Source organism: Melanostigma gelatinosum, assembly GCF_949748355.1.
Source record: "Melanostigma gelatinosum genome assembly, chromosome: 8".
NCBI classification, from domain to species: Eukaryota; Metazoa; Chordata; class Actinopteri; order Perciformes; family Zoarcidae; genus Melanostigma; species Melanostigma gelatinosum.
Window position 1 is genome coordinate 12,806,080 of NC_136641.1, and position 20,259 is coordinate 12,826,338.

The 20,259-nt window shown below is 43.5% G+C and overlaps 1 protein-coding gene across 3 annotated transcripts in view; it reads left to right on the plus strand.

The window, feature by feature from the left end:
* Positions 1-16,186, plus strand: part of pex14 (peroxisomal biogenesis factor 14) — a 43,789-nt gene extending 27,603 nt beyond the window's left edge. The window contains exons 5-10 of one of the 3 annotated variants that reach the window (XM_079274323.1): positions 170-255; positions 1,798-1,900; positions 5,545-5,642; positions 11,248-11,339; positions 13,913-14,279; positions 15,798-16,186. In XM_079274323.1, the coding sequence (XP_079130449.1) occupies positions 170-255; positions 1,798-1,900; positions 5,545-5,642; positions 11,248-11,339; positions 13,913-14,279; positions 15,798-15,821 (770 nt within the window). In that variant the 3' untranslated portion in view covers positions 15,822-16,186. Of the gene's footprint in view, positions 1-169; positions 256-1,797; positions 1,901-5,544; positions 5,643-11,247; positions 11,340-13,912; positions 14,547-15,797 lie in introns of those variants that run through there. The other 2 variants (XM_079274322.1, XM_079274324.1) reach the window with 2 other exon arrangements.
* The last annotated feature ends 4,073 nt before the right edge of the window (positions 16,187-20,259 follow it).

Here is a 20,259-nt window from a genome sequence, read left to right on the forward strand (position 1 = left end):
AAGTATGCAACCATGCATTGAGAAAAATCCAAGAGTGACAAAAAAGTACATCAAAACAATCTTACATGCATTCAAATATGGTCAGCAGAAATGTATGTAGTGTACGTGATTTATACTGTACCTTGGAGCTAAAACTTCACATTCAGTTCAGGTGATTTATCCTCTCCAGGTCCAGCAGGCTACAGATGGAGAGACTATGGTGCCCTCACCATCATCATGGTGGGCATCGCCTTTGGCTTCCATCAGCTTTACAATGTAAGTTACACCCTGCTGCTCCTGCTCTATGTTTCTTCACTCACTTTGTTTTCACAGTTAATCTTTCTTAAATTTGTTGTACAAATTATCCTCTGCATTCTAAGATCTGTCAGTACTGTCTCCCTGATATTACATTAAAATTGGTGGGCTTAGCAAGTCCATCATTTATGATGAATGAGGGTGCTAGAATAGAAGGCGCCTCTGCAGTATGTAACATCACTCTGGTCTTGTTATTAAGGCTGCCCTGCTCTACGTCAAAGCATGATCTCATTTGAACCCCTTCTTTTTAACTCAACCTTCCCTCCTCGCAAATAGATTTTTTTTTCCTTTAAAAAAAATATAGTTGCTAACACAGCACACAGCCATTTTTTTTTTGACGTCCTACCGTCTAAAAAATAATCACCCTGGTTTTTATCGGGCTTAGCAGCCCTTGAACATGAGCTCATGAGGCCCCTTGTCCCCCGTGACATTAATCCCATAGTGGTTGTTAGTAGTAGTCTGAGTGGCATGTGGAAGCCATTACTCTCGTTTTAGAGGAGGACAGGAGCTTTAGCAGTAGCTCTCGGCCCGGATGACAGGCCGTTCTCCTCTGTGTGTGTGTGTGTGTGCAAGAGAGAGAACGGAAGCGCGTATCATGTACTTGCATATGCCTACCTGACCCTGTCGGACATATTGGCTTCTCTATAGATGCTGTTATGTCCTATTATTTCATCCTTCTTCACACATTCCCGGTCTCCTGTCCTTTATTCTCATGTCCCTGCGGTATTTCCACTGATGAGAACACACACTGTACCAGTCCACTGTTTCCTACGTGCAGCAGGGTTTGCCAGCCACCGGTCGCCTGGGAGGTGGGATTCCCTGGCGGGACGGCACAGGTTGCTGTCATGTCACTGGAGCGCAGCGCCAGTCGCACCATATGTCCAGGCTTCTGCCCGTACTTTATTTATGTTATGGCGCACCTTGTAAACACCACACTCCCAGCAACCCACTTATTAATTACTACGTGTTGACACTCATTTAATCTTTTTCTCTGAAAAGTGTTTATTACTTGCACTGGTGTGGCTGCTTGCCACCGGAGCTGGAGCGAAAACCTGGCTCAGGCAGCAGAGGGCTGCAAACCGGCCGTGAGGGTTTAAGCGATCCTCTTCCAGCCTTAAAACAAGACAAACAAAAACCATGTATGCCGTTCAATGGGCCCCACAGGGTCACTCGCCTCCACACACATTATTTAAGGATTCATTGAGACACTAACAAGCTGTTCATCTGGTTAACACTCACACTGGATAACATGCATATAACATTATATATATGCTAACATATAACAAACTTTCATTATAGGTTAGTCTGATCATTTAGAATAACAAACCGTTGCTTGGATACTCTTCATCTACCTAATCAGGCAGTTTAGACAATGAGGCACTAGTCCAATAAAACAATGCCTTTGACCCTCTGCTGCCGAGTTGAGGTGGCCCTGTCTTTTCCTCATCGTCTGCCCATTCCCTCCAGAGAGAAGTGTGATGTTGTGCCATGCTTTTATTGCAGAAATACATCCTTCCCCTCATTATGGGCAGCCGAGAGGACAAGAAGCATCTGCAGAGGATGGAGAGCAACATTGCAGCAATGAGTGGCACGCTGACACAGACAGGTGAAGATTAATATCTTCATCACTTTCTCCCTCCTTAACATTTTCCCTCATTTATCTGTCGCCAAAATCGGGGGCCCCCGCACGTTTTTACAAATGACGCCGCTGTCATTTCGCTTTAATTTGAAATTGCTTGTTTACTGTCAGGCTCGGGCTCAATTAATTACGTTTCGCTGAAAAGCTCTTAACCTCGGAATATTAATGAGCAGTTGGGAAATGACAACTTTTCTCCCCCCCCTACCCCCGCCCATCCTCTCCTCCCCCCCCCCCCCCTCTTCCATCCGTCTCCCCCTGCACCAACCTCACTCCCATCCGAAGCTCCACCGCCATCATCAACATCCACCGTCTTAGGTTGCGAGAAGTTCATTTAATTTTCTGTGTGTGTGTGTGTGTGTGTGCGCAGGATGTGCGTGCGGCATGGCACTGTGTGGCGTCTGGGCTCAGCACTGGCCCTGGTGTGATTAAGTGCACAGTGACAGGTGCGGCTCCCATGTTGGACAGGTGAGGAATCTCAACCTGGCTGTCAGACATGGAGAGCGAGAGAGAGAGAGGAGAATGAGAGAAGCTTTCCGAGCTCTTCGTCAGTATAATTAAAAATCCAGGGAGGCGTAAATGTGAGAGGCACTCTCACATTTACAAATAAAAAAGTTTGGTCTCGTTAGCGGTGCTGTTGAACTGAGTGTTTTTTTTTCCCTGAAAGGGACCGATTCCCATTGAGATAGGTAGACGGGTGAATCAAAATGTGTTATTTTATCAAATGGTGAATCAAAATGTGTTATTTCATTCAAACGTATTCATTTTTTAAATAGAATGAAGTCACATTCAAGTGTGCATGAGCTGTGGTGCACCTGTCTGCCTGAGATATCAAACAAAATAAAAAGGAGGTAAAGGAGGTTTGTCTGCGCAGAGATCATTCCAGGTCTGGTAGAAAAAAACGGTGTGAATTCCCATCATGCACGTGTTTGCAGGTTTCTCAACTGCAGAGAAACAAAGAGGAGCCGAACGAATGTTTCCACCACAGGCGGTGTTCTTAACTTGAATCATAAATACGACCTTGTCAGTTTTCATACAAGCATCCTTTGTTTGATTTTCCCTTCATCTCCAAATTAAAACAAATTAAGTGTGTTTGAGTTAAGAGCTCCTGTCACGGACCAACATAGTGTAGATGGAAATATGGCTGTTATCGTTGTATCCAGTCACACCCATGCTATTGTTTTCTGGCTGGCTTCGGGAGGCGGAGAGCAGCAGTTTGTGTGAGATGGCGTGCGAGGTGTGTCGCCCTGAATCTGATTAACAAATATGTGCTCTTTTATGGTCATTTTCTCCCAACTATGCAAACACATTTCCTCTGTCTGTTTCTCTTGATCTATCTATCACTCTCTGGAGACGTTCCAAGTTACAAAACCCTGTTTGCTTGTCGGTATAGACCGGATTTCACAGTAGAGTCCTCCTGTGCTCTGCAGCGAGTAGGTGAGACTCCAGTGGGGGAAAAAAGAGAAGAAAACATGGGTCCTTTCTTCAGCCAGTGTGGGGAACTAATTTGCTATGACTGCAGTAGCCAAGCTGCTATTGTAGTTAATGACTGTTGTAGTTAACAGTTGGGGAGAGGGGTTGTAATTACACTGAGAGTTTTCTCCCTCTGCTTTCCCTTTGTCTTCCTCTCCGTCTCGCTCCCTCTCTCCTCGCTGCGCTGAGTAATTAGCGACCCGACTGCCTCGCTGCTGCCAATTGCTTGAACCCCCCTTTTGTTAAAGTTCATGTATTTCTCGATTGCCGGGCGCAATGAGGTGATGTATCCTTTTGAATGGGGACCACATTAGTCTCTCTCGCCAGCCCCAGCTCCAGAGTAGGGGCCTTGACTCCCATTATGATTTGCCTACAACTTCACACAGACAATTAATGAATGGATCTTGGAACTACTTCCAGCGCAGCCAGGCTGTAATGGAATTGTGCGGCTGTTTGGCCACTCTTTGTCGGTGGGAGCCATATTGGTGACCAGCTGGCCATTAAAACAGAGACAGGCCCGGACATATGTAGTGTACATTATATCGCGGTATTTACTGAATAATTTACTGATACACAATGTGCACCCTCCTCACAGCAGCTGCAAGCCTCACACATCATCTTGTCTCCTATTCTGTCTCACACACACATTGCAGGCTACAGCCTCCTTTCCGATTCATGCCTGGCCAAAGTCATTGACTTCATTATTCTTGGCTTCATATCTGTGATAACTGGGGATGGAAGTTATGCATTTTTGTCAAGTGTCTGAACAGTACAAAGGAGTCGACTTTGTGGAGGCACATGAAAAGAGTCTGACTGTTTGGCTGAAGTGGCTGAAAAAAGCGGTGCCAGTGGTAATTCAGGAGGCGCAGCGTTACAGGCTGGCAGACCGACGCACACATCTGGATAAGCTGTTTTGCGGGCGAGGTGGAATCGGAGACTAATAGGGCAGCTCTTGGTTTAGCGTGCACACCCTGTCACAGTAACACCTTTTTTAAACGGGGATGGCCGCGGTATTTTAGTTTTATTACCGTTTTCAGAAGGCTGGTCACACTCGGGAGCTCAGGCTGAGTAACGAACTCAAGTTGTTTGCACAATGGGTTTTTTTTGGCCCCGACCAGCGATCCTGCTCAAACTCGTATTCCATAGGATTCTAGCAAGCACGGAAAGATCAAACGTTTCTCTGCACCCCACCTATATTGATACAACCCCCACCCATTAAACACAGGTGTCACTGCGAGATATTAGCTTCTTTGAAAAGATCAATATTTTGTCTGTGTTGGTTTTTCAAAGAAACACAGACTCCAAGCCGGGCTCTGTGTTGTGTCCCGGCCTGGGTTAATGTGAGAGGAGGGTTCTTTACCCTCCCGTCCAGCCGGCTGCAGCGCAGGCTTTTAAACCATCGGCCTGACAACCTCAGCAGTGGACCGCCACAATATCTGTTGATGTTAATCCTATTAGGCTTGATTTAACACTTTACACGCCCATGATTTATATGAATGTTTATTGGTTTTCTGTAATATAATCAGCTCGGGGAAACTTAATGCATTGTTTGGTAATACACGCGTGACTGGAAGCAGGGGGCAACAAACTGTGCCCGGTGTTATTTGAATCATACACCCTCGTCCAACACCAACACTTGAACTAATTCAATCTTCAAAGTCAATGGAAAAGAACAATATTTATTAGGATTAGGGGGACTTTTGTCTGGCAGCCTCCTCCCAAATGAGAGCCTTGTTTTTTCCTTTGTTGATCGTTTGAGGATTTAAGATGCATTAGAAGGCAGTGTCTGGGTGGATAATGGAAGGTTAGAGACTGTTATTGATTTAAGTTCAGCATAGAGATTAATATCTCCATCCTATATGCCCCCCCCCCCCCCCCCCCCCCCCCTCCCCTCCCTCCCTCCCACCCGCTACCCCCAGCACCTCGGACCCAAAAGCTGCGACTTAAGTTACCGGGTATTAGCTTTGATTACAATTCTTAGAGGGCGCCTTTGATCAGTGACACAAGTGAGTCTCATCAGTTCTGTCATCGACGCTGAAAGAAAATGTTCAGTTCTGTGGCAACCGAACGGCATTCTCACACAATCTGACTTCCTTTTTTATTTAATAGAACTTTGCTGATTTGTCATCTTGTTTCCACAGTCAGCCAGCTGCAACAGACCCTGGTCTCCATCCAGGAGCTCCTGATCCAGCAGCAGCAGAGAATCCAGGAGGTCTCACAGGAACTGGCTGCATCAGAGGTAGCTACCAGCTCTTATTTTATTTTTTTTTGCATCACTGTATCCTACTCCAGATTTGAGTTGTTTTAACGTCATTTAGTTACAGCAGATACTGGCACATTTGTTGCTGTTGGCGATGACCCTAAATGTTAATCTGGTGCCTCGCCTCTTGGTTTTGAAAACACCGGTAACATCGACTTAATCATTTCAATAAATTACATATTTGTGATATTATATATTTTCGGCAAAGTAACAACAATGAGTTGAAACGACTGGCAGACGATCGTCGTGTAGTTTGAACATGAAAGGAACGGACTGCACCTTCCAGGTCCGTTATGTGTGATTTAACGTTTTTGAGAAAAGCTAGACGGGCACTAACTCGTGAAATTGCAGAAGAGCTCAGTGAAAGTAAAGTTGCCAGTTGAAATCTCCAGATTGATGAGGAGAGAGAAAGGGTTTCTCGAGGCCTCCGCGTACTAAAATCCCTTGCACTGCCCCGAGTCATAACTAGCTCAGACGGACAGCCTTATTATACTGTATATCATCAGAACACAAGCTGCGAAAAAGTATGGTGCATCTCATCATGGGACCATCATCTTTAACCATATTGTCGCTTCTCCTCGGCTTGATGTTTATAGACCGTTTTCATAATCTACTCAGAATTGTAAGTGTTTAGGTGAATCGGTTTGAGTGATTGGTCTAAAAACTTATGTGCAGGGATGAAATGTTGCTTGCTTTTTTACAACACCGCTCGTAAATCGCTTTATGATCTCTGGGCTCTAAAAAAAGTGCCTTGGAAGAGACTATCTTCGACAATGTTTTATGTCCACAGCTTGTTAAGCACATGGGTGTTTCGCTGCAGCATCTGGATATCGCAGGAAAACATATGCGGACACATCTGCTTCGGCACAAACGAGGAAGAAAAATATGAATCTCTTCCCTGGACGAGGTTCATCAAAAACTGACGACTCATAGCTGATTTTGTGCTGTTTCAACTTCTAAGTCTCTCTGAGCGGTGCATACGAAAGCTCAGATCAGCATGTGTGAGGTACGATCCGGTTCGACCCCATGCTCATCGGAAATCTGAAAATTATGAAAGGTTTTCTGTCAGCCAGACTGTAGGCTCCCCTTCAAACAATGAGTTCCCTCCAGCTTCTAAAGGACAAGGGATGTTTTCTCTTTCCATTTGTCAAAACCAGATCACAGATTGGATTAAAAAGTATCTACTTCATTTGCTACGAGTGCCTTGTTGGACAGCGGCAGTGTATAAAAAGTATAATTCACATCAAAACACCCATTAAACAAATCATAAACTCTGCTTTATAGCTATAGCGTTGATCTTAAATTTTCCCTGCGAGTCGGCACAAGGCCCTCTGTTGTCGCAGGCCACGGGGGAAATTGGGAAATTGTTTTCAGGTCCGTGATGTTTGATGAGAAACACATGTTGGAGCTGGCGAGCTACTTATCATTCACCGTTTGCGGCTTTCGGGGAGTTTGCCTCACCACGCTGCTCAAAGTGCGCCACGCTTACTAATTATACCTCTCAACGCGGAAATGTGCCTTTAACCCGAAACACATGGAGCCTTCTCGTTCCTCAGCTGCTAAGAAAACAGTTCTCGTAGGTTTGAAACCGCTCAATTGCGGTGTGCATTTACTGTCCCTAAACTGGGGACCTCATCATGGAAGTGAGTTTAAACAGACTGACTCATGTCCACACACACACACACACACACACACACACACACACACACACACACACACACACACACACACACACACACTGAGAGCACGCGCTGATGCTGCACATTTCCAGACGTCAGAGCCTGAGACAGTTCCTCTCTTTTTCACAATTTTCCCGGTTATCACAACTCTTTGAAGACATGCTGCTGCATTTTACCACCACTGGTGTTCAGGATAAGATTTGCCACGAGGATGATCCAGCCCTGATGTTAAGCAGCCAAGTCTATTTCTGCTCCATTATTATTACAAATCTGCCTGTTAGCTGTGTTTTCCCTGCTGTCTCAACTCACTGATCGTTCTCTTTATTAGTGGATACTACATAGAAGATTAGAAACCGCCTCCTTGCTTGCGCGAGACAAACTGCCAGTGGGAAAGTGCATAAATAGAGAGAAATCAATTGCACTGTACCAGTGTTTCCACTCAAAAACACTCCTCTGGGGACTTCCTTTTGAAACTAATTCCATCATAAATATACATGCGTTACACGAAAACACACTGTCTGCCGGCGGAGTAGTTGTGAATTAATTTGCCTTCAGACACTCTTAAACAAGCCTTGTTAAAGATCTTATCTTGTTGCTAATGGTCCACAGGCATTTATCTTCATTTAACCAGATGCGTTGCCGTCCTTGGGTGCTGCTAGAGTTGATAGTCTTCTTGTTCTTTTTTTTTTTTTCTGCTTGTGAAATCTTTTCCTTTTTTTTCTTCTTCTTCTTGAAGCACTTTGTTAACCGGCGGAAAGAGGCCGACCCCGATCACACCCAGGCACCCGCCCTAGACATATTAGTGACAAGACTTTGAAACCGGTTAGAGTGAATCTTTACCACGTACAGTATTTACACACTAAGAAAAACAGAAGAAGAAAACGCATCCAGCCGGCACAGTGGTGCTTGATAATGTAATAGGTGGCACCTCTCTTTCAGGTTGAGTTGTTCTGTTGGTTTTGGTTGGTTGGTTCGTTTGTTTGTTTATTTTGTTCATGCATGATGCTTTCTGCGATGTGCAGTGCCAGGTGGGGAGTTATGTTCTCCACCGTTAAGGCCACACAGAGCCCTCAGAGCCCTGCACCTGTACACCGGGAAGTATGAAGGAAGTCAAACACCAGAGCCAAGTGCACTCAGAACTTGGGATCTTTTTACTTTTAAATCTAAATTCAGTTTTGCAGATGTTTCCTTCTTCAGGGTGAACTTGTCACATGTAGTCTCTAGAACCAGTTGGGTCAAGTGAATGATTCAACAGGGCATGAACATGGAGTAATAAATAGGCAATAAAGAGGTCGTACATGTTCGCAGCCAAAGGCCTCTAGACATCTACACGTCCACATCCTAGGAAGCAGCAGGAGAATCTCTGTCAACATTTAGATGTATGCATTTAACTCACGTCTCCAAGGAAATACAAAATGCATTCCAGTTATACATGCAATATTTAAGGTTAATTACAAATTGTAATGTTCGTTTGAAATATCTTTTAATTAAATTGATAGGTAAAGATACAACTTAAACAATAGAAGGATTTTGGAATGCGAGAACGTATGTACAAAGAATAAATTGCATTCTGCAATACATTGCAAAATAGCATACATATGCAAAACAATAAAGTCACGCATAAAGAGAAATAAATTGACAGTAAGAATAATACCATAGGGGTCTTATTCTGCACCGCACAGTCAAACATTGACTGGTGTACATCCACAGACCTGGAAGTGTCTTCTTGATGACGGTGCTTTTGTAGCCAAAGCCACTAAATCATTGCAGAAGTTAAATATTTTGATCAGCAGTTTGTTAAAACATCACGTCGTACACACGCGTCCCGAGGTCTATTTGATATGTGTCAACACTTCAGGTGGGGCTTTTAAAGTCGGCGGCGTTTCTTTCAATCTTTCCCGTCATTGATACCCCTCCACTCAGCCTCCGCCCAAGCAGCTAGTGCACTTAACACAAGATCCTTACACACTGTGTGTGTGTGTGTGTGTGTGTGTGTGCGTACACACATTCACATAATGTATTTTAAAGCTGAAATCCAGTCCTGGTCCACCATTTAATTAGGTTTCTTCAGACTTAATAAGACGTATGTCAGTGGTAGTGTTGTTGTCTTGATGTGAGATATTATAGGGTGCTGCTCGGTGGATAATGCACATTATGTAGCTGGCGGTTTAACAATTCTACTCTAAAGCCCATTTTTTTTCCCTCTTATGTTAAGTGATATAATAATTTTCAGTTATTTGGAGCAATTTGCATATATCTTAAGTTGATTCTGTGACTTGGAAGTCTTTCAGCTCAGCCCATACAGCAATTAATTCTTTTTTTTTTTAATGTAAAATGAGATAGAAGCAGAATCCAGCCTTATTATACGGGGGCCTTGGGGAGGCGAGGGATTAAGATGGTTCTAATGAGGTGACGGCTGTAATAAGAGTGTCTTCAGCAGGCCTCCAATGCACCGCCTCTAAAGCTCCTTATCAGTGAGGTTTAGGAGTTGATAAGAGCCCAAAAAAGTCTCCTTTTCTGTCTCCCTTCACTTCTCCTCCTCTGCGTCCCTCCTTCCACTGTAAATGAGTCTGATCCCTTTCAGAAGTGATTCAATTAATTTCTCTTAGATTTAATTACAAGCGAAAGAGTCCAAGTTATCCCTCTCCCCTCGATAGGGGGTCCACGCTGCCTAACAAGCTTCCTCTGGTGAGTCAGGAGAGTCTTAATTAGAGTTTTTACTTTTCTTTTATCCCACTTTCTCCCTCGTCTTCTCCCTCTCTTCCCTCTGGTCTCATCAGTCATCAGTTCTTGCACATGTTTGTGCTTTTTATCCAGGAATGGATTGTGTGTGGGGAACAATTATCTACATCACTGGATCCCAGTCTTTTGTGTTGAGACTCTTTACAAGCAACGCCTTCTCATGATGCCTCGTCACAAGTTGCATTTGTCTATGAGCGGTTCAACCAATGACCGTTTGATTTGGATTGCTTTGAGCGTCCTGGGGAGGTACAACTTGCAATGGTTTGATGTAGTAGAAATGTGTTTTTCTTCTTCTCTCTTATATTTGTAAATATCTCACAAACTCAGTTATCTTGACCTCCATGTTGGGCCTTTACGGTCTTCCCTGTTTGAGTTGCTAGACGATTTTCATTCATTTTGCAGTAACCCAAAAGTCTACAAGGCTTTGCAACAGCTGTCGTCCAGTTTTAGCACGATTGCATTTTTTCTCCTCAAGGCTTTTCTCAAAACTCATCATTTCATAGCTCGCTCTGCCAAAGTCATGCCTATCCCTAAAATGAGTGCTGCGGAGATAGATTTGCCATTCAAATACTTGCCATTATGCCCCTGTAACGTGTGTGTGTGTGTGTGTGCGTGCGTGTGCGTGCGTGAGTGTGTGATAACACACGCCTTTTGATAAAAGACAAAAAGAACAAAACAAACTGCTCAGCTTTGGTCTACCTTCATGAATGTGGCCATTGTTCCAGATAAAGTAATTATCCAAAACACTGGACACTGGCCCAATCTTTTCTAGGTAGCATGGAAACTTATGTAAAAACAGCATGATTCACACTCACTGGACTTTCTGAGCAGCCGAGGCCATAAAGGTGACTGCAGTGGGATTGTACGTTATCACCAGCAGTAGGCCGTTGGCCCAGGTTGTTATGGTGACGAATGACCCGACTACACAAAAACATGCGGCTTTCAGCATTTGCATTTACCATATTTGTTTACCTTGAACCCAATGTCCTTTTTTCCAAACAAAGCTTTTTTTATTATTTCATGTTGATGAGACTGAGCACAGAGGAGTTGTTGAAGGATGTGTATTGACTTTGTCCTCCAACCCTGCATGTGAACTGAACAGTGCTCGTGTGTGTGTGTGTGTGACATTTGTTGTGTGTGTCTCACTTGTGTGTTTCCAATAGACATCGTCTTCAACCTACCGCATTCTGGACAACCAAACAGTTGGAGAGCTGAAGGCTGAGATCGTCTCTTTGAAGGGCTTACTGCTCGGCAGGTAACAAAGTTATCCAGGTCACCGTCACAGAATGAAACGCATGAAACAGTGCAGGTGTGTGTGTGTGTGTGTTCAAGGGCCAACCACTCACTGTTTTGATGCACTTTTGAGATCCTGCATGCAGTCCATTTGAACCATTTGACGGTGTTAAAGAGGAACAAAGCTCACATTACATTTATATCTGACATTAAAATACGTTTGAACTATTCACATAACACCATGTTGCTCTTTTGTTATCCCTACTTTATTTCAGGGGGTTTGCACATGTAATAACTGGGTATTGACAGATTCAAGGTTCAGTATGTTTACTTTAATTAAAATAATATGTTTTGGCGTATTTGCTCAAACTGTCACTGTATCCTGACAGAAGTACACAAGACAGATGATCTGTGAATAAATCAGGTTCCTCTGGCTCTTCTTAGTGCTCCTAATGGCATTTGCAAGAATCCACTGCGCCCGAAGGAAAGGAGTCTCTAACGCAGCTGTCAATCACTGCTCCTTAAGCTCGTGAACTCCGATCACACTGTTGAACTAGGCAGCGCTGATCAAATATGAATGAAGATTTATTTACTGCATTGCCTATTTTTGTCCTCAAATGTTTTCAGAAACATATTTTATCCCGCTGTTAGGCTGTAAAATGAAAGAATGTGTGGTTTAGGGATCAACTGACTGCTCTAAATGCTGCAAAATGACAGACACATTCCCAATCAAAGGTCATGGTTAGTGTTTGAAGAAACCGTCCTCAATGTTTTTAAAATGTTTTGTTTTTTCGAACCAGGCAGTAAACATGTTTATTCCTGCTGTAAAGTTTGGCATTTTAATTGAGATTGAACCAGCCTCAAGATAGTTTTAAGAGAACTGCAGGTTTTTGGCTTCATTTCTCAGCGGAGGTTTGTGAGGAATGCGTAAGGACCCCAGGAATAATAGCCTATGCTAGTGCTAGAGCGAGTATAGGTCCTAAAAAACACCGGTGAGGCTGCATCTGATTTTCACCAGCTTAATGTTCTGCATCTTCTCTTTGATGATACTATTACAGCCATAACTATTGGAAATTGTATCTAATTAGGATGACCAGAAAAGGACAAGAGCAGAACGTATGGTAGATGGTCGCTGGGGTCTGTTTGGCTTTGGGGAAATGTAACACTTTGACTGTGTTACGGTGTGTAAGAAGACTGTGAGATGTGGTTGAAAGCTCTAGGGAGAAGTTCACCTTTAGATTCATCATTTAAATACATTTATGGTTTCTGGAGTTCTGAGTTTACAACTCAGAAACAATGATCACATAGTTACTACGAAACAATCATCACGCAACCATCATTATATAACCGCTTCTACGGAACAGAACACTGTTGTTGATGGCCTGAAAGTTTGTGCTTGTGTCTAAATAAATAAAATAAAAGAACACGGATTGTCACATTGCTCTTCCAAATTGCTCGCACACTGAAAACATAATCATTAATCTCAAATATGTTTAATCTCACAGGCACTGGAGGTTATAATACTGATTGCACCATTTCTTTTACTTCACAACTTGCCTCGGTCGATTAGCATACTGCAGGCATCAGCTGGTCTTCTGTGTTTTATTGCTTTTATTGGTAAGCAAAATAACCACACGTGCATCATTGCTCCGATACAACTTCAGTCCTTTTATGGGCACATACAGAAATGACCTATATGAACTAAAAACTTAGCTGTGTCCTGATGAAACGGATACTTTTCCAATCGATCATTTTATTTGTTTACGGTGTAAAGTCTTATCCGACCCACCTGCCACTTGTTTATGCACGCTGTAAAGTATTCTGTGTTGTTAAAGGTCTCATCGTCTATTGCCAGACATCCCCTCGTTCTTCCCATCGTTGTATCCCCAATCTAGTCGGGCTCCGTCAGGCCCCCATTAGCATGCATGATTATGTATCAGTGTCCATACTGAAGCCTGAAGTAGGTGGTGTACATCAGAAAACCGGCGAGGATGAAAATTGCCTCAGAACTGTCTAGTTGAGCACGTTTTGTTCGCCTCGTACATTCTAATCAGCAATAATATGCCCTTTGTCATTTGCTTTCCTGACTTCATCCCAACTCTCACAATGAGTTTTCTGGCAAAGGCTTGAATCACAAACGAAAGGCTCTGAATCACCATCTGTTTCCAAGTGTGTTCCCTTCCTGTTCAAATGATCGAAATCATCTGCAAACTGTTGTTGTTGTGTTTTTTTTTTAAACACTAAGAAGCGCTTATCCCATTACGATTCAACGTTGTCTTTTTGATCTTAAAAGCTGCCGTGGATGTGATTAAACAAAAATCTCAGAGCATCTTTACCAGGTGTGAGAAACATCTGGTGGTTTGGGGGGGGGGGGCATTTTCTGAGCTGTAATTATGAGATTTTCATACGGTGCTTTGTGTGTGTGACTGCATGCTAAAATGTAAACTCGTGTTGAAGATATGCTCTCATTCAACGCCTGACTAAGGAGGCTATGTGTAGTTTTGTGGCTGATCGTGGGAAAGCTCTTTTCACACATTTTGATCACAGTGAGGTTTTTGATGAGGTCGTGATCTTCCTCTTTCTCGTTTTCTACAGGAGACAGTTCCCGTCCACTCCCGCGATTCCTAAAATCCCCTTATGGCAGATTCCCCTGAAGCCACCCTCGGCACCCGGCTCGTCGCCAGTCAACCACACCAACAGCAGCAGCGACATCTCCCCCGTCAGCAACGAGTCCGCCAGCTCCTCCCCCATCAGAGATGGACACCACAGCCCCCAGGATGCACTGGGAGGGCCCGATGGAGTGCATGGTATCGACAAAGACGACAGCGCTGTGGGCGAGGGCGCAACCCAGGCCCTGGATCTGAAGGACCACATGGAGGTACAGGGGGAGGAGGAGGAGGAGAAGAAGAAGGAGAAGGAGGAGGAGGAGGAAGAAGAAGAAGAGGAGGATGATCTCAGCCAGGTAGAGGAGGAGGAGGACGATGTACGCATGCAGACCGTGGATCGGCGTGGTGGGGATGGACAGATTAACGAACAGGTGGACAAACTGAGGCAGCCCGAGGGTGCCAGCAATGAGAGCGAGGTGGATTAGATAGCAGTAGAAAGAGCAAAGACACTCTCCAAACACCGCTTCTCATCTCTGCCGACGGCTTTGTTTCATTCTGCTCCTCTCCGCTCACACTTGTTTTTTTTTTTTGTGTTTTTTTTTTTGTTTAGTTTTGTTTTTAATCCATCTTCACTGTCTGTTTCCTCTTGTTTCTCTACATCTTAATCTTAAGCAAAATGAGGCGTGGGCGTGAGAAGACGCAAAACTGACAAATACTGGAGTGTCTAGTTGACACACGGCTTACCTCAATTTACTTTTCATCACGCAGACTAAATGACTGCATGCCGAGCCAAATACCACGGTGTGACGTTTCTTGGAAAGGGGGAAACGACGAGCAACAGTCAAATCCGAATGACTTTAAAAGGCTGTGTGCACTGCTAACCGTGTGTGACTGACTGCTTTTAATTTCATCATTTTGATCAGATAATTCACAGCTTTGCCTTGGTGTCCTTGTAATTATACTCCAGTTCTTTATAAAGACCAAAGAGAGCAGCGCTGCACACAATCTCTCTCTCCTGTATAGTGCAGCTGTAGGTCAGGAGTCATATGTTGGCACTTCAGTCTCAAAGTTACCGTGAGCTCCCAGAGAAGCATTAGCAGAGTTTCTCTCCCTGTTGACGGCAATAGGAGAGGACAAGCTCTTCCAGGGCCGGAGCTTTTAGCCTCTTTTATGTGTCCTCTCGCATTGGTGTCAGTCTGTCAATAATTCACAAGGCCGGCGGGGTGGCATTTGGGTGAAATAAAAGCCCTGAAATTCGAGATTAGCATGTGATGACGGGCTTTGTTCCATGCCGGTGTCAGAGTGCTCATACGCTCAAAGGAGGAAGAAGAGAAATGTTTTTTTTTTCCCTCCCGCTTTCCTTTTTTCACTGAGAGGCTGAATTGTGCATCTTTTGTGAGCGCGTGTTTGCGTGGCAGGGCGAGAAAACCCAGACCGTCTGCTGAGCTGTTTCTGCGTCTCCAGCAGGGCAGCTGATTTGGTTTGTGAAGTATGTTAATAATCAAATGATCAACAAATAACAGATGTATTAGTTCATGCAGCTTGAAATGTCAAGGAGGCTAAAAGCGGAAATCTAATACAGAAAGCCCAGTTGCATTGTATTATTTTCCGTGACAAACCCTGCGGTCCAAATTACGTAGGGCCTCCTACAGTGAGTAATCTTTACAGAAAACGGCGCCAATATTTTATAATTAAGCTGCAGTAAGACAACGAGGGCTGCCACAGATGGAAGTTGCAGAACTTGTATCACTTTTCTCAAGTGTGGAGGTGGATGGGGGAAGTTAGAAGAAGCACATTGCCTCATGATTGAAAAGGAAAGTAATAAATGAATACTTGACTTATTGAATTACTCACTCTGTACTCACTGTCTCCAGCTAACAAGAAGAGTCCGTGAGTGAGAAGAAAGGGATATCAGCTCTGGTGCCATTTCCACCTCCGTCACATGGCCTTCATAGGAAGACAGAAAAGGTAGAGGGGCACTGCTCTTTTTCACCCGTCTTAACCGACAAATTCAGTCGGTGATGTTGATCGAGGTTCTGTTGAAATGAGGAGTCAACAACAATACAGTATGCTGTAAACTATATATTTTTTGATTTATGTAGAGATGAATTTGTATGGATGACGAAGGTTGGTTTAAAGAAGTACATAATCGAGAGGTGTAACTTTTGTTTCGTAGCCACTGTAGAACCAGTGATTGGTCCTCTCTGTAACCTGCTGATTACTGTCTGATTGTCGGCCCATAATTGTACAAAAGTGTATTAAATCTTTATCTCAAGTAGAATCTCTCTTATATTTTCATTTTAAACCCACTAAATACATGCTGCTGTATGTTACTCTTAAAGGCTCAACCTTGTATTACAGGGATTTTCCATGTTTATATTTTTGCATCAGTATATATTTTGAAACACACAGCAAAATATTTGACTTGCAGTAAAGAACAATGTTCCAGTTCTGAATCATAATTCAGTGAAATATACCGTATGTGTATGTCCATCCGTCCAATTAAATTAAATTAAATGAAAGAAAAAAAGAATGCACGATAACAAACAAACTCAAATCACACAAAAGTTGACCTTTAAGTGCGTTGTGCAGTCGTCATTTTAAATCTCTCAGAGATGTTTGATGGAATATGGTTGTGTATGTTCAGGTGCAGGACGGTTTTCTGTAACATTCATATCAAGTAACAATTTGTAGTATTTTTTTCTGTGTGGCTGAAAATTGAGTTCGGTAATAATATAAAAAAATGAACTTCTGCTAACCAAGTTTGAGCCTTGTACGTCCACGGAATACAAATCCAACCTGCATGAATATCCAAATTCTAAAATCATTTTAGGTCAAAGGTTCTGATATATTTGTGGTTCCTGAGCTTTCTGTCTCTTTGAACCGGCTGTAATTTGTGTCTCAGATACAGATGAGAACCCTACCGTACTTTTCAGAAAGCCATGAAACCTTTTTGAGCTTTCTCTCTGGAATTGATGAGTGACATAGTTTCACATTATATGTGTCAAGTGTTGTTTTCATTGCGTAGGTGGATCGTCAGAGAGTCCATTGGTTGTTGGTGTGGGAGTAGGGCTTTCTAAAAAAAAAAAAAAAAAAAATGCATTGAATATGATGAGGAAAGCCATTATAGACTTAAATGTAATTTTTATAAAGGGCTTTATTTTGAAATAAATACTTTTTGCTCATTCCAACCGGGTGAGACAGGCAGAGAGAAGGAAAATAAAGGAGAGGTAGTATAATGATTGCAGAGACAAAAGGTATGCTGGGATTTTTCCCAGGAAACTGATTTCACCAGGGTGAAAAGATGGACCATGTGCCATTTACTGTATAAACTGAACTAATAACACGATAAGTCTTTCGCCATGCTAGCAGTTCAGTGAGGTTGTAATGCAAAAACACAATTGCTAATGTAGAGATTGTTTGGGTGAGCTTTAATTCTTGCCACCAGTGGGGTGAAAATGTTGATTGTTAAATGGTAACCTAAATCCGATGGCTTCATCCTCATTAGTGTCCGTTTTAGGACATCTCAGAGTCCGCTTGTCAGGTTCAGCTCTACATTGTCTAAGCTGTTCCTTCTCAATCCCAGCTACACTGCTAAGCATACTTAAAGAAATGAGCTTAAGTATAAGTGATCGATACCAATGCTACAAATGGTTCAGCATAGTCGCATGCATTAATGTTGCTAACTTGTATAAGATACTAACTACAACGTGTACCTTAGCTATTAACATGCTAGTACATGTGACATGTATGAATATCTGTATCTAATTTGATCGAGTTCTCCCACGGTTAAGCATTGCACACTATTGTCTTTTTTATTTTCACACGTTCTTGTCTCTTGTCAAAACCCGGCACCTACATTACCCACAATGCAACTCAGGGAATCCAGTGTGTAATGCCAGTAGCAGTATAGCCTCTAGCTAGCAGCTAGCCTATTATCAGATTTGGTGCAGCTCCCTGTTTAGCCACAAAAGGCTTTTTACAACACAGTAGTTATCCATACCTCTACAATTGTTGGAGTTCCCCTTAAATTGGGAGTTCATCCAACAGTTTAAAAAAATACTCAGAAAATTTTCTCTGGATCTAAAATGTTGGACTGACTCATTGCTTTATCCTTAGAGCTCCACCTGAAACTAGATGGACGACTTGTCATGTTGACTTTCATTCAACTGCATCTCAATGTTTGGTGGAATCGGTCTCCCCTTACACACGCTATGGCCTGATAGGATGCTGCTTTAGATGTACCCAACATGCTAATATGTAGGGAGTGTACTGTATGAGCGACTTAGGATCCATAGCATTAATTCATACCAGATATTTCCAAATTCCTCAACTTCAGTTATTCCTTTTGATGTACTTTTTAGCAAAAGAGGGTGGATGCTGGTTTCTGGGAGCATTGACGATACAGCTCAAATCGCACTGCCACTGATACAATATCCCACCATAGATTCTCATCCCCCCCCAAAAAGCTGGACTGAAAAGCCAATTTTTCCACAGCCAGGGAATTCTGAATATTGCCATGCATTATCAAGTGTATGAATTTAATTTATCCGGGCCTAAATGATCAATAGCGTTTCACATATTGATGAGGTGTATAAACTTCTCTGAGGTTCGATACCACATCCCTTTGTAATCCATTAACCTCTCCCTGGAGTTCAGGCCAACCTTAGATTTATAGGGCCCGACTGTAATAAATCCACTTGTTCATCATTTAGTGTCTTGGGGGATTTGCAGTGCATTCCTTTCCAGAAAGCACCATCTATTCTACCCTCATATTCTCATTTGCATTTCAAAAATCATCCACCAGAGTCTGCGTACCCTTTCAGAAACCTTGTGCCTGTTTAAATACACTTCCTGGGTCGAGCTGGCGTATCAGGGTAACCAGCGCCTCTCAGCTTGGTAGTGCAGTGAAGGATTGTTAGTCCAAAGCAACACCTTGGTTTTGACACCGTTTGGCTCCCCGGTTGGGAGCCTTAACCTCATCAATCTTGCTGCTAAACGGAGAGCACTCAATAGGGTAGTGTATCGACGCGCTCTGAACTCCATTGTTCACTGGAACTGAGCACTCAGCAGGTTAGAGGGCTGGGTGTCTTCTTGGATCAATGCAAGGGTTGTTAGCCCATAGCAGCCAGTCAGAGGGCTACCGTGATCCCTCTTCACCACGCGTGCATCGTCTCTACTCGTTTAAAACTGCTTCTTGAGTCCTTGAGCGTTGATCCCGGTCCAGCTTTTGTTTTCCCATCACACTGACTCAGGACATTTCATATCCTAGCAGCATAGGTCCGGTTCTTGAAGCTTCATGCTCCACCAAACATGGCTTCATGACATCTCCCTCCAAGGGGAATTGCCCTGTAAAGATTTGCATCGAAAAAGGTCACGTACAATGCAGGAAGAGGAGGCCTGAGGAAGAAATGCTCCTATTTCCTCTTCCCTGTGAGATAAAAAGCACGTGGCGTGCAGCTGGGAGCAATCTAATGTAATACTTGATTTGTGACACGGCCTTTGGAACTCCACCGGTCGCTTTACCCCTCTGGAATTATCCTTTTACTCCTCGGGAATCCTCGTTTGGACTGATGTTATCAACATCTGTTAACCGCCTTTCAAGACAAAGGTCAAATGGTGACCATTATACTTGTTACATCAGAATGCCACTGTGAGCACGTTAGCATGCTGCCGTTAGCATTAGGCTCAAGTACAGCCTCACAGAGCCGCAGCAGTCTCCTGGCTTAATATGTTAACATATGCTAATGATTCTGTGCGTTAGCTGGCCCAAACTGTTCTCTGACTGATGCGTTTCCTCAATGGTGTTATCAGCTGTGAAAGTAAGGAAGCGCCTCCAAAAGCTCTCCGCGGCTGTCTCTCTAAAAGCAGCTTACCGGCTCTGAGCAGCCGCTGAACACTCGCTGCTTCCTGGTGAAAAGGAGAACATTTGACAAGCCAAGGTCAGCGGGGGGGGGCTTTGCCTGTATAAGGCTTCAATCGCAGGCCCCAGCGAACACTGCAAAGTCATAAAGCACTTTGTCATCACTCGCTATATAAACTCTCAACAATCAAGTGGGATTACATTCCCTCCCTCCCCTCTCTGTGTGGCCTGTGTCACTTGATTTTCTCCTGGCGCCGTTTCAAATCCAAATGGAGTGAGTGTGTGGATACTGGAAGGCTGTCATGTGGAAAGCTGTAGGGCCTCTTTTGAACCTGAAGGAAAGCTTCACTCAACTTATTGGCAGGTAGAGGAGAGCACTGGTGAGGAGCAGTTAGGGGGGGGGAGAAACAGTGGCAAGCCGTAAAAAACTGTACTGGGTGGCAGTATTTATGAATGGTCCAATAATGAGCCAT